We start from the raw sequence: 13,999 nt of genomic DNA, 5'->3' as shown, positions 1-13,999 counted from the left end.
ACTAGCTGGCAGGCTGCGGCGGCGCGGCGCGATACTGGCGTTGTAGACTAGAAAGCATTTCCATAATTAGCTAGTGAAAATGCAGAGTGTAGGAACATACAGCACGATTAGTGATAGAGAAGCCGTCCGTACCGAAGCCCCGATGCGCTCGTGCCTAGCCATAAGATAGGCCTTCCTCCGTACGATCTCAATTGGATTAGGAGTTTATGGACATTTCCTTTCATTCGTCTCTTTGTGCAGATCGGATTACATCAAAGGATTGTTCTTTCTCTCGTGTACCAACTATCGCATACTGATGGTGACGCATTAGACTCCGAATTGGAGTGCTGCATTGCTGTACGTAGGTCGACCCCTTGATGCGCAAATTTTGGTTGGCTGATCGAAGACCAAATGAAGCAAGTTATAATTGAATGAGTGTGTACATATCTAGGTAACGACTGACTGCTGTAAAGACTGTGTTTCAACTTCCATACCAAAAGGATAAGACGACGCTCTGCCTTCAAATCGACTTCCGATAGTTGACCGTGACGTGGCAACCATCACAGTTCTCCGTCCCGTAGCTCCCCTTGTGATGTCCGCAGTTAGCTACGATGGACGAAGCTACATCTTTGATTTTCTGACCGGACACAGGGTGTGCCACATTCCCATCATTCGTTGCGTACTTGATGTAGCAGCTTTTGTGGGAGAATTCTTGGTTGTAGCTGTAGGTTGCGCTTGCGTCGATGTTGCCGATGCCAACGTAGCACTCGGCGACCTCGGGCGAGTTGGTAGATCCTTGACAGCTGAGAAGGTTAGTGCCTGCGATTGACCGTGATGGGAGAGGAGCGAAGTTATAGTTCGGAGATGTAGTAAAGAAAGTGTGTGTGACTTACTTGTTCTTGTAGGCCATAGCTCCGCTGCTGACAGCGAGCAGGGCAATCGGGAATTTGACGAGCATGGTTGTGTAAAGATTCCTTCGGCGAAAGTCCTGATTGATGGGTGTTGTGTGGTTGTAGATTGTCCGTTTGGGTTTGACCTGTTTGATGGCTTTCAACATGCTGTGCGGGCACAATACTTATAGACACAAGAGTGATAGAAGTAAGACATGCATACCCCTCAGTCCAACGGAAATCCTGGTGTCTGTGCTATTTTGGGGCGAAGGCACCGGTGACGTTCCACCCATAGTTGCGTGTATGATGGGTTGAGGCTTGCATTCGGGGCGAAGAGCCTTGCTATTCTTAGTGGAGACACTTCAGGATCAAGTTACGATGATTTGGCGATCATGTAACTGAAAGCTACGTCCAAGGGCCCCCCAGACGATTGGGTTGTTCCTCATCACGGAGATATGACCTCACCAGGCGTGATAGTACGACGTGACTTGTAGCTGAATTGTTGATAAGGGTAGTCTGATCTCTACACTTGAGAGGTACGTCTACTAGCCCCAGCCATATGTTTACGAGACATAAAAAAGATAGTCAGACAACACTGAGAAGGGTCACAACAAGAAAGCCCCGCGAATTTAGCCTGAGACGTGGAAATGTGGTGAGGAAGACGTAGAACTCGAAATAGCGCCGTATATGCAGTACAGAGTGCTACCCGCAAACGGCCATCTGAATCTGCCGATCAATACCTATGACCACATAAATTAGCAGTCCATTCAATGTGGTGTACTGCGGGCCAGTACATTACGGAAGTATGGCGTAAGCAACCTGTACGTACATCAGCCTCATTGCGGGTTCACCATCCTGGAACTAGCTTGATCTGCGTATATTGCCATTGGTGACAAGACAATCACAGCCTCGATCGGGTCAGCTTGGGGTAGAGTACAAAAGCGCCACACAACCTGATGCGGCTCTGCAAGTTGCTCCTACATGGGGCTGACCCGTAATGCCTTGCTACACCGACATTGTAGGACCTCGGAAATGTTAATATAGAAGCTGTAAGCAAGCCAGGAACAAGCCTTAACCAGACGCGGCTGCATAGCGGCACAAGGCTGCGAATGCCAAGTCCGTCTTTCCTCTAGCGGCCACCAGAGTACTTGGATGTGTAGATACAAGGCGGAGTTGTAAAACACCAGATGCGTTTGATCGGTCGATCGAACGGGACGCCTTAGCATATGTAGTTAGATGTTGTTGGTCCACGGGTAGTGATGGGCTAACAGGTGGCGGCGGCGCGGCACGACGCGACATTGTAGTTGGGTCAGACTGAGGATAGCGTCCCGCTTGAACGCGTTTCGAATGGGGTTGGCTATGTCATGGGTATCTCATTTAATTCGTCTCTTCGTGCTGCTGGAGCCATACTGATCACCTGGGTACTGTCCTCTCAGCCTTCCAGCGCCTTTGTCCGTCCATTCCTCTTTCTCCAACTCTGCACACCTCTGTCAATCTCATCTCTTGTCACACCGTCTTTTATAAGCTGCATAGTCACTCCCAGTACTTCCACATTCTTGTTCCTACTCTCATCGTCGAAGAAAAGCATCTCCTCATATTCAATCCCGCTATCCCTATGTATCCTCTGGAAATGCGTCGTCTTGCTGCCGGGGTATATCTGCATGTGATCGAAGTAGTCTATCGCACGTGAGGACGATCCGTTTGCGCTGGGTATCTTGAGGAGCTTGAGCATTTCGCGGCCGAGATCGGGGGCGCACGTGCGCGAAGCAGCGGCGATGAGGATGTTCTTGTGTTTGAGCTGTCGTTACGTCAGCTTCGTCATGGAGTCGATGGAAATCGAGTCATCTCACTGCTTCTAATACGCCGCCAACATCGTTGTAGAAGCCGAAGCCCTCGCCATATTTGTCCTTGACCTTCAGGCCGCCTTCGACAGGCTTCAGCGGAGGCGTGACGTGCGTGTCAACCCAGAAGGGCCATAGTGTGTAGTCGAGATCGAAGACGACAATTTTAGGCAGCGGTAGTCCATCCGTGAATGTTGATGGCCATTGGACCTTTTCTGGGAGTGTTGTGGTGGTGGTCGTATCGGTGGATGCCGACGAGGTCGCGCTGCGGCGGGGCATCGTGGCCTTCGGTATGGGTGGGAAGGGCGCTTTGAGGAACAAGGCCAAGACGACTGCAGATACGACAGCTGTAAGGAAGCGTGGAAAGGCCAGAATGGAGTTGCGCAGGGTGAATGTGAAAGCTGTTGCACGTGGCGCGCGTGGCAGAAAAAAAAGGCGATGACGTAGACGCGTAGGACTGCCCGATTGGGCGAAGGCACGTGAGAACTCCACGTGAGAACCCCGTGGCACCCGTGGACGCAACAACGTTAAACACACCTCACTACGAAATACCACGATCGATCGTTCACTCGAAAAAGCAAAACCCCTCAAGGTGGCATCGGCGAGTTCGCTTGTACTACCATAGTCCCTGTTGTACCAATTGGCCGTCGTGAAATTTATGTGTTGACCTGTATCACACATCAGCCCCCATTGGCATCACTGCCATCATTTAGATGTTCATAATTGCTGAGTGCAGTTCCCGACGTACCCATACATAGCACATGCACAACATAAGGAAGATGATGGTCTCGACCACTAGCGCAAGCATCCGTGAACTGCCGATGAACTCATCGCCTGGCCTGACCAGGACCATCCTGAACCTTGTCCGGCGCACCTGCAACCTTAATCCAGCTCTAGCTATTTTGATACTATTGCCAAGTGTATCAGGTCTCTTCGGGGCTAAGCGCGCGATGCGCTCGACAACAAGAGGTACCTCGGTACCCGGAACCAGCGCTTTACGGACGCTCAGCACCCTTATCGCGCAAGTCCAGAACTAGATATGCAGCGCGATGGATGCAAAACACCGAAACATGCAACTGTGCGATGACGATTGGGATGATGGCCGTCTTGCATGTGTTAAAATGGGTTGCGCTGCACACCTTCCGTTCTAGTCGTCCAGCCACTGCCAGCCCCGCAAATAACGGGCAGCGGAAGGATTCCCGCCTGACTTCTGCCTGCGTCAACCTCTACACAGCTTTCTCGAGCAATGTCGCCGTGATCCGACCACCAACGGGCTTCAATGGCGGCGACCTGTGCTCGTCGTACAATTCTTCACCGCGACCAGGAACAGCACCAGCTCGTCACCACCCCACGACCCGCAATTGCGCAGCCTCCGCTTCTGCGAATCAAGGCGCGCCCCATTGAAATCCAGCGCAACAACGGGTGACACCACGCCAATCACTCGCCACAATGGCCGACTTCCATGAGACAAGATCGCCCCTGACAAACGAAAATGTCCAAGCATGGGCGCGTGCGAATTTTGCCGCGCCCTTTCGCGCCCTGCCACGCGCCGCAAGACTGCATTGGATCCAGTTCGACGAGAGCTTCACCATCAGCAGAGCCATCTGGCGCGGGCTCGGCCGCTCCACCCACAAGCAATTGCTTGTCATCGGCGGATATGCGCCAGGCCCCGCCGGCGACGACGATGAACCCATAGATCGGGTCACCGCGCACGTCCACGAAGATGAGGCCGAGGTCAGCTTTTATCGCATTACCGAGTTGGAGGACGGCGCACACGAGTTGCAAGCTGTGAATAGTACCAGTACTGTTGCTTTCCATGCGCCTTTTTGTGATGTTGGAGACGATACCGGCGGCTCCAAAGCCATCCATCGTGTGTCGGCCCTCATTCTCTACTATTTCTTGGCTGCTGGCCACGTGAAGGAGTTATGTCGGACGAGATCAGATCCTACCATGTTTACCAGGAATTTCCGAGACGCGTGTTTGTGGGTGCAGAACGAGGGGGAAAGACCATTGCTGCCGCCGTCTAGGAAATCGGAACCCAGTACGCCCATTGAAAAGGATTCGATCGCTGTTCGGCCAAAGCGATCATCTACCGTCTGTATGTCAATTTTGATTGTCATTTGGTCGATAATTTACTGACTAGAGGCAGCGTCATTATCAAGGTCCATACCGGAAGACATCCAGGTCCAGCCGCCATCCATCAAACGCGCAGCAACAGATAACTTGAGCGTCAAGATCAAACGCGAACGCGATGAAGACTACCCCAGCATCGCATCGGCTATCCGTCCCAAGAAACACCGTCGCACCGTCAGCGAGCAAATCGTGCCACCCTCAAATCTCAAAGACTCAACTTCCGTCCCATCACCATTATCTATCCTCAGCCCACGCAGTCCAGCACCAGAGCGTGTGAACCGCGCATTAACAGATCGAATCCAACACCTCAAAGACGAAAACGCCGGTCTCAAAGCCTCAAACACCAGCCTAGAGACCGAAAAAACCGACCTCCAGAAGCGTATGGAGAAGGAATCCCACGCCTACCGCGGACTGCAAATCGAATCCGACGCGCTAAAGAAAGAGTCTGAGAACATGAGAAAAGAGATGATGGCCATGAAAGAGCGGTTAGAATCCGTCGAAACATCAGGCGAAAAGCTGCGGGTGGAAGTAGACCGGTTAACAGCTGTGGAAGAAGCAAGCAAAGAACTACGCAAGGAACTAAGAAATGAAGTGGAAAAACTAAGAGGACGGGTCGAGAGAAGCGAGAAAGAGGCTGAGAATGCGAAAGAAGAGCTGCTGGCTGTGAGGCGTGGGTTAACGAAAGAGCTGGGCGAGGCGGTCAAGAAGTGGGGTGCGTAAGCGACGGGACGTGTTGGGGAATAGCGTTGGCTGTTGATTACTTTTTGTTCTTTTGTCAGATGATTTTGGCGGCAGAGGCGGCTTGTGGAGGGATGTTGTACATGATGTGCAAGGATGGGGTTTTTAGGGCATTTTCTTTTGGTTTGATGAAGAAGCGGCATCCTCGGCGTATTACTCGGCGTCTCTATTTCTCCTTCGATAGGGTTGGGGGCAGCTCGCAATTTCAATGGGATAGCACTGCAGCGGTGTTTTCCGGGCTTGTTATTGGAAAGGTCATGTGTTTGATGGTCTTTGTTGATGCTGACATATCTGAAAAGCTTACTTGAGATTATCGATGATGTCTGCTACTTCTGCTGTTACAACGGGAGTGGAAAGGTCCGAGAATGTATACTCCATCGACGCATCGTATCCTCACGCCCTGATACGCTACGCCTTTTTCCAGAAATCGGTTATCCTAGTCTGGTTCTTACCCTTGGTCTCAAGCTTGACCTCGACCTGATCCTCAACCTTTTCCTCATCTTCTTCGTCATTCTCTTCATCATCCTCGTCATCGTCGCCATCTTCTTCATGGTTCTTCGTCATCTTCGTCATCTTCGTCACTGTAACCCTCATCCTCATCCTCAGTTTCTGACTCAGACTCTTCCCACATCTCCTCCTCGACCTCGATTACAACGTCTTCCTTAACTTCCTCCTGAACATCTTCGTCAATCTCCTGCTCAGTCTCTACCTCAGCAGCTTCCTCGGCCGTTCCATCCCCTCCTGCCTTCTCAGCTTTTGGCCTCGCCCTCCACAGCGCCATCCCAATACCTTTACTCTCCACATCTTCCGCCTCTTTCAGCTGTCCCATGAAACCATAGTACTCAGTATACTCCTCACTCGCCAGGACCCAGCGCTTGGGATGTCGAATGCCCATCTCGCCGATCAGCCCGTCCGCAGCGGCTACTTCATACTTGTGTGGCCACATATTTTCATACTTGAGCTCGCGGAGCTGATCTTTTCTACGCATTTGCTCCGCGTGTTGGGCGGTATAGGTGTGCATCTTACCAACAAGTTTCTTCGGCGTGGGCTTCCCGCTAGGCAGGAAATTCCAAGCGAAGCAAACCTGCTTGGTCTGGATACGTTGGCCCGTTCTAATGTAGTCGCGAGCAGCTTGTTTCCCGATATATTTCCTCATTCCCCTATCGTTTAGTCGCTCGTGCTGCACTCGCGCAAAACGGAAGAGCTCTGCGGTCTTGTACCACTTCCGCTTTGGCGTGGAGTCATATTCATCATACTTGTTGAAAAAGCGATCGGGTGCTTCGTGCTCTTCTTCACAGATGGCGTCCCAGTCTAGAGAGTTTTGGAACATGAGCCAGTCGTGCCCGCAGTTTTCGCCCATGGTGTCCAGGCTATCTCGGAGCATGCCGACGACGCTGCGATACTTTTCGATATGGGTGCTCGTAAGGTCGTTGACATCCTTGGACGCATCGGTGATCAATAAGGTGACCTTTTCGAACGGATGGAAGAGGAGTGCGCGCCATTCGGAGATTTCGTCTCTCCAACCTGTACCGGCGTGCAGCTTGAGATCCTCTGATGCTTCCTCACGACGCCAATTATCCTTCTCCGCCTCGGGAATCATCGCAATCTCAGCGAGAGCCTCGTTGAAGAAGCTGATATCCAACGTGAGCGTGACTGTACGCAGTGCCTGCCACCCCTGGTGAAGAGGAATACTTCCATGTAAGCTGATGGGATGCCCACACTCTTGCTCAAAGTCGTTGGTGAATTCGTCGAAGAACATCTTTAGGTGTCGAGCCGCTGCTTCGGATAGTTCCTCCGTCATGTTAGCGACCAAAAGTTATCAGTTCCTTATTCGGAAACAACTCACCAGGTTAGCCTGTTTACAAGCCAGCACCATACCACGACAATCATCTTCCTTCTGCCAGCGCTTCTTATACGGTAGAGGCGGGAGCCACTCATAAAGGAAGTCGTAGATACTCATGCGGACGTCGCGGTTCAATAGGGTGAAGAACATGGCGTCTTGGACTACCGGACAGGGTACCACCATTCCAGGGCCCTGCATGGTCTTTCGTGATAGAGAAGGATTGCTGGTGGCTGGCGAGGGCGCGTGCTCTGTCATAGTGACTTGTTTGCTGCAAGATTGTGGTTGAGCGGTTTCAAACAAGGTGCAACAAGCGTTGAGTGATTCTAGAAGTGTGACGGGCATTATGTAGAGGTAGGAGGCGTGGAAGGGGCGCGTCAGTGCGCTTTGAGACCGCTGCACGGGCGAAGATCCGGTGCCTGGAGGATTTTCGGTGCCTTCCAAGGTTGATCGATCAGGTTGAGGAACCGACTACCAGTGAAAGGGAAGATTCAAACTGCACTATTTCAGTAATCATCGCGGTGTCTGTATGATAGGGATTATAGATGAGTACATCGTATTCTCACTGACTACATTGAACATCAAAACCATCGGTCTTCTCCTCATCCAACCCATCAAGGAAACTCAAAAGTAACCCGTTTCCCATTCCCCTTCTTCCCCTTCTTCCCCTCTCCCTTCTCTCCATCTTCCCCCACCCCCACCACCCTCCCAACCCCCTCCATCTCCCTCCCCCCCAACCCAAACGCCCCAACCCACCTCTCCGCAACCGCAACCGCATTCCCCCACCTAACCCTCTTCCACCCCCCTTTCCTAAACTCATCCAAAAGAATATGGCCTAGAACATGTATATCCCTCCTCGCCCTCGTCAACGCCTCCGTCGTCGTCCGCCCACTCATCCTAACCCCATTTCCGGGTGGCCCCTCCAAGCTCGGCATCATACACAGTGCAGCGTGCAACCTCGCTTTGTGCCGCATGAAAATGTTCTGCTGACTCAGATCGTGGGGAGGGGAAGGGGGATGCATGTACCCCGCTGCCAGACCGAAGATGCCCCAGCCGAAGGACTCTTGTGGCAAATCTCCTATTGATAATATCTCTTCGAGAACGACGATGGAACTGTCCCAGAGGAGGGTGAAGAAGTCGAGGTCGTCTTTTGTGTGGCTGGGGGGCTGCGCGCTGTAGGTGCTGTCTTGGGCTGCGGCTAGGGAGAGGGCGAGGGATTTGAGGGATGGGGAGGAGGGGTAAGCGGGTCTGGGTGGCTTGAGAGAGCGGGTGAGGACTGATGTGGCGGGAAGGGTGGTGTAGGGGCCGTGGTGGGTGATTAGGGCTTTGGCGTGGGAGAGGAGGTGGATGAAGCGGGTGATGTTTGTCATGCGGATGGCAGAGGCAAGAATTTCTTTGTTGGGTGGTAAGGCGGGTAGCTCGCCATTGGTTGTTGGAATGAGGTTGCGAGACTGGCTGGGGGAGTCCGTTGGTGGTGCGGGGGTTTCAGCCATACTGATTACAGTATGGCTACCTGGTGTTGATGCGCTGCTGCTAGCAAAGTACTGGACTACAGCTGGACAGACACTGTTGAGACTCTGATGGTACCGTGAGTGAGACTGAGAGATCAGGAGCGGCGGGTGGAGATAGAATTGTGGGTGACGTGAATGACAGCCAGCGTTGGTGAATGTGTTTCACGCAGGTGACGCCACGCTCCAAAATGCTCCCACGCTTTGATCCTTCTGACGACTGATCTAGTGACGTTGGAACGCGTGTCCGTCGGAGCGTCGCGACCTGATGAATCGATAAGACATAGCTTTCATGACACTCCGTATCGCGGGGTGTCTTTGACCGCTTGAAGTGAGAATGTGGCCCGTTTGCTCAACTGAGATGATTGGGATGGCGGTGGGACATACGGTACTTATTGCGAGAGTTCACTCGGGCACTCGAAATACAGGGCTCAAAAAACTCCCGCGAGTGAAACTATGTCTCAAGCTATCGCGCAGTTGAAGTCTTGGAGGCTTCTCAGGAAGCCTTTCAGGGCCTTCATATTGTTGCTGGACCGTGACAGTGTGTATAATCTGACCATCCGGGGTTTCCGGGACATCATCGTCCGTAACGACAATTTTCGGCGGGGACAGGTTCTCTTCCAAATCTATGTCGTGAGGTCCGTGGATCTGTATAGTAGTCATATTGCCAGGTATCGTAGGCACCAGATCGGAAGGGCTCAAGCTACGGCGATATCCGCGCCGATTTTTTCGTAAGCGACCACCTTGTTCTGAAGGATAGTAGTTGCGGCCGCGTTCTTCACGAGGTGCGTCAGCCAGACCCATCTTCCATAGACAGTGACGAACGAGCGGGCGCAGTGTCGCGATGCTTCCTGCGGTAATGCCGATTCCAGGTTCAATAGTGCTCCACAAGGCGACGTCGGTGGTAGCATATAAGAAGTCGGGGCCTTGGACGAGTGTGTGAATGTATGCCATACGGATGGCTGTTCCGGTGCTTCCAATTGCTGCGAATGCAAGGATACCCGCAACAAGTAGCTTTGTCTTAGTTCTCATCTCCAAGCCCCAAACGATGAAGAAAGGAAGCAAACCGAATGCCCAATCAGCCATTGCGTTGATGGCGGCGAGGGCATAAGTAATCCCCAGAGTTGGGCCGTTGTGTATGCATCTGTCTGAGGCTGGGTGCACGTTCCAAAAGTCCGAAACTGGATCCATTAGCGAATTTGACAACGAGCGCTTGATTGATGCTTACTAGGAATGCATTGAAGCAAGACTAGAAAGAAGTAGACAAGACCGCATAGTACAGTGCCTAGCATGAGTATCCGGATGGCCCAGATATGCCAGCGCTCGATTGCGACCCGCAGGTAAAAGTAGCCGATGGCAAACTTGAGCAGACAGTTCGCTATCACGTAGAACAGCTCGCACAGGTACCAGAACTGTATCTAGTCAGATGTCGGATGATGTGATAAGAGTGTTAAACTGACCAAGAGTGCTGTCTTCGCATCGCTATCGCTCAACTCCCATCGATGGCGACCAGTTCCGTGCATCGCGGCAATGATCTGACATGGAAGATACACGGTAAACGTCAACTACAAGCTTCATCAGTATAATTTCCGATTGAATGCGAGACATGACCACTTACTAGTGTCGCAACCATATACGAGTCATCTTTTCCCCATGTCTTCATCAATACCGCGCGTACGTAGATCCGTAGGAGAACAGTCGTCCATGTGAGCACGAAGAACAGTGCAGCCACGGCGAACACTTCGGGACTGCGGTCGTCTTTGCTCATGTCGGAGATGCTTTCCGGCTATTGAGGCTTCGTTGATTTTCCGTTAAAGCGATGCGATCTCTCATAGCTACCCACAGTCGTTCATCCGAATAATTGCTGGCCGTATCCTACGCGATGGGAAACATTCATCGACAAACAACAAGATGCCGAGGAAGGCTCCAATATTAGCAGACCCTGGAGCATAGGGACCGTTGATAGTCGTGCCAGGCGCGATAGTCTCCGAAACTGGCCAGAAGCCCTGCCGCGCAAGACCACTGGAAGCCAACGACCCACTATTGAAGATCGCGTTCTTAACCGAGTCATGAATGATGTGCCGGACGGTCTATTCGTTGCGAAAGAGCGGTAACTTCGATGGCAGCCTCTTAGGCTGCATACCTCAGCTGCCAACCTCAACACGGAGGCATCTCCTCAGGACAAGCCACACGGTTAATCTCATGCAAGTAACTTTTGACATGTTCGGTCGAGACGTGAACTGCCGGAAGCCTAGGTGGTAGATCTGCAGATACACTTTGTGCACACATCATCGGTACCGACCGGAGGGCCAACCGTTGAGATGCGGAGGGAGACTCCTAGCGGCGGCTTTCAGGCTGGGAAGAAACATGATACACGGCATACGCTGCCACAGCCAAGGCACAGATCCGAATCCGAAAGCCGTGATGGCCCAAGGCGGGTTGAAGCAGTCTAATGTTTTGGAGTTGTGGTTAGGCGCGCCTGGGCAGGACGGCGATTGCCGTGCCGCGGTAGATCGGCACAGGGATACCCGTTGAGCGAAAGGGTTAACCTGGCCTGGCCACATGGCAGTGCGGTACGCCATCTTCAAGGCTTTTCAATTTTGTAATCTACTCGTCATTGTCATCGTGATCTTCACATTGGCAACGCGACTTCGACGTTTTGAGGAGCGAAGAGCGAGTGGTTCGGCATCGCAAGCGCAGACATCGCAGTTCCCCATCCCGCCAGCCGTTACGCCATGTCTTAGGGCCGATTGCGTGCTGTCCAAGCCAAGAGGACAGACCCCTATCATCGACACTGCGATTGTTCACACTCTCATCACAGCTTGCCAACGCTGGCGGAGCCTGTCGCTTATTCGCAGCACGGATTGCGACTGATCACGGTATCACAAACTTCCAGGACGCGTTACTCACATCCTACCTGGGGAGGGCTCATGTCTCCTCCCTGATTCGTAACAATGGCTTGCCAGCCAGGTAAGCAAGGTTGCAGATGCCGGCAAACTGCTTGCGTCGGGTAGAGACATCGAATTGCTGTCTTGAGCACAGTCGCACACCCGTGAATATAATGGAACACAACCGTTCGGATCTCAGCATCTCATATTTCCTTCCAAGCCGTATCTCAATCATCTCTCTTTGTATAGTCACTGTATCAAGGGAGTCTATCACCGCATTCTGTATCCAGACATTTTCTTGCTGTTCGGACGTCGTCGATATGGCCACCCAAGCTTATAGTACTTGCGCCCTTCCTGAAGGTCTTCGCTACTATCTTCTTCGCGGCAGCGTAATGGTCCCGCTGGTACCAGTAGACCAGCTTCCATTTCAACTACAAGGAATCCCACGCCAGTTGACTCATCGCCAGATCTCAGACGGAGCCTGGAAGCTTTGCTCAGAGACCGAGGAGATCCCTTCGACTCTCCTGATCCAAGCGCCTACATCCAGCAGCTTCTCGCCTCGCTCCACTACAACGACGCAGTCACGATACCTGGCACCAGACCATCATGTACGTGCGGAGCCGCAAACATTGCCCGTGAGCGGCACTCGCTCTCCTCGACTATCTCATACCCTCCCAGCGATCGTAAATACGGCAGAGCCACCTCGTCCAACCCCCACCGCTACTACCGACCGCCCCTCCTCACTCACCGACACCTTCGCCTCCATCTACCAAAAAGATGCACAACGTCTCGGATACCGCGTGCCCCACCCCTCTGGCATCGAGCCCGACCCATCCAAGAAAGAGTACTGCACCCACTGGATCAAGACCGGCGAATGCGACTGGACAGCCATCGGATGCAAGTTCAAGCACGAAATGCCCGGCATCGAGAAGCTGCGTGAACTAGGTTTCGTACGAGGTATACCGAAGTGGTGGAGAGAGAAGTCGGCGATCGGGCCCAGGCCGCCTACTTGGATGCAGCGAAGACTCGCGGCGAACGAGGACGCGGATCAGGATGGCGCGATGTTGGAGGCAAGAGTGTTTCCTGATCCTTCGACGTTTCGGACGAGGAGGAGTGAGGAGCGTGATCTGCTGGGGGATGAGGTGCAGCAGCCGCGTGGTATCTTCAAGAGGAACGAGTCTCCTGGGCAGACTACATCAGGACGATTGACGCCTCCGCCATTGCCAGTTCAGGAATCTGTTCGCCGTGCTAGCCAAGTATCAGATCTGCTCATCGATCTCGACGATAATCCTGCTCCTCCACCCAGCTCTGAGTCATCTCGCGCTTCGGAAGCCAGTTCTGGGTCCAGTGAGATGCAGATCCCGTCCAGTCGCCCTTCTGCCTCGCCACTATCATCTCCAAGCCTTGAGTGCAAGCCCTCGTCACCGATCGAGAGCAAGACGCCATACAAACCCGTTGTGAACAAGAAGCAAAACGAGAACTCGACCACCCGGCGCCACTCCCAACTCTCATGGGCCTCTGATACTGAAGACGACACCCCCATCCCTACCTCCACCAAGCCCGCTAATCTCACAACCAAACCCCCTCGCCCAACCCAACAGCGACGCAAACCCGCTCCTCGCGAGAACAACAGACGTCCCGCGACGAAGTCCACTTCCACGATCCCGACTCCGACCAAGCAATCCGGTCTCGCAGCCTCCAAATACGCCACTAATGATCACGCCGTAAACAACAGCACAAGCCACGCCAAGAACGCTACCCGTAAGATACGCGGGCCGCATCATGGTAAACATGTGGAAGATGTCGGCGTACCAGAGCGCTTACACGCGGAGATTGAGCAGTTGAGGAGGGAGGTGCATCAGAAAGAGAAAGAGAGGGTGAAGAAAGGTGGGGGTGCTGTGATGGCGGCACCTACAGCTGCTGGTAGACGGACAGCTGTGTGAGTAGTGAGTGGGAGAGAGGAAGAGGTGTGCGGCGGTGCTGTGTGACAATGTTCGGCATGAGGTGGCATGCCGTTGATAAATTGTACCAATCCCGAAAAAACTGGGGGTTTAGTTGTAGTATAGCTATATCGGACGGGTCTGTTGTATGAAAATATCTGTTTTTCCCACTTTCTTTGATATAGACTTGGGTGATCTTATTCTTTACACGAATTTAGGTTTATGATAAGGTCATGTGTTGA

The 13,999-nt window shown here is 52.7% G+C and overlaps 6 protein-coding genes across 6 annotated transcripts; 2 read left to right on the top strand and 4 right to left on the bottom strand.

Annotated features, from left to right (window-relative positions):
* Positions 1 to 499: 499 nt before the first annotated feature.
* J4E85_001037 (uncharacterized protein) lies at positions 500 to 937 on the bottom strand (the record flags this gene model as incomplete). The annotated part of the gene is made up of 2 exons (XM_051465325.1): positions 500 to 782; positions 873 to 937. 2 exons carry the CDS (start codon positions 935 to 937, stop codon positions 500 to 502), a joined length of 348 nt encoding a protein of 115 aa, XP_051331846.1.
* A 1,364-nt stretch (positions 938 to 2,301) lies between these two features.
* On the bottom strand, positions 2,302 to 2,989 carry J4E85_001036 (uncharacterized protein; the record flags this gene model as incomplete). Its single annotated transcript, XM_051465324.1, has 2 exons — positions 2,302 to 2,667; positions 2,720 to 2,989. 2 exons carry the CDS (start codon positions 2,987 to 2,989, stop codon positions 2,302 to 2,304), a joined length of 636 nt encoding a protein of 211 aa, XP_051331845.1.
* Positions 2,990 to 4,159: 1,170 nt separating this feature from the next.
* Positions 4,160 to 5,563, top strand: J4E85_001035 (uncharacterized protein; the record flags this gene model as incomplete). Its single annotated transcript, XM_051465323.1, has 2 exons — positions 4,160 to 4,808; positions 4,860 to 5,563. The coding sequence occupies 2 exons, from the start codon at positions 4,160 to 4,162 to the stop codon at positions 5,561 to 5,563; spliced, it is 1,353 nt and encodes a 450-aa protein (XP_051331844.1).
* A 426-nt stretch (positions 5,564 to 5,989) lies between these two features.
* Positions 5,990 to 7,382, bottom strand: J4E85_001034 (uncharacterized protein; the record flags this gene model as incomplete). Its single annotated transcript, XM_051465322.1, has 2 exons — positions 5,990 to 6,123; positions 6,164 to 7,382. 2 exons carry the CDS (start codon positions 7,380 to 7,382, stop codon positions 5,990 to 5,992), a joined length of 1,353 nt encoding a protein of 450 aa, XP_051331843.1.
* Positions 7,383 to 8,318: 936 nt separating this feature from the next.
* On the bottom strand, positions 8,319 to 8,914 carry J4E85_001033 (uncharacterized protein; the record flags this gene model as incomplete). Its single annotated transcript, XM_051465321.1, has 2 exons — positions 8,319 to 8,382; positions 8,448 to 8,914. 2 exons carry the CDS (start codon positions 8,912 to 8,914, stop codon positions 8,319 to 8,321), a joined length of 531 nt encoding a protein of 176 aa, XP_051331842.1.
* Positions 8,915 to 12,137: 3,223 nt separating this feature from the next.
* J4E85_001032 (uncharacterized protein) lies at positions 12,138 to 13,760 on the top strand (the record flags this gene model as incomplete). Its single annotated transcript, XM_051465320.1, has 1 exon — positions 12,138 to 13,760. The coding sequence occupies one exon, from the start codon at positions 12,138 to 12,140 to the stop codon at positions 13,758 to 13,760; it is 1,623 nt and encodes a 540-aa protein (XP_051331841.1).
* Positions 13,761 to 13,999: the final 239 nt, after the last annotated feature.

Source organism: Alternaria conjuncta (genome assembly GCF_024043145.1).
Source record: "Alternaria conjuncta strain BMP 0040 chromosome Unknown scaffold_1, whole genome shotgun sequence".
Classification (NCBI taxonomy): domain Eukaryota; kingdom Fungi; phylum Ascomycota; class Dothideomycetes; order Pleosporales; family Pleosporaceae; genus Alternaria; species Alternaria conjuncta.
The sequence above is the reverse complement of the archived record's forward strand: the minus strand, read 5'-3'. Positions and strand labels throughout refer to the sequence as shown.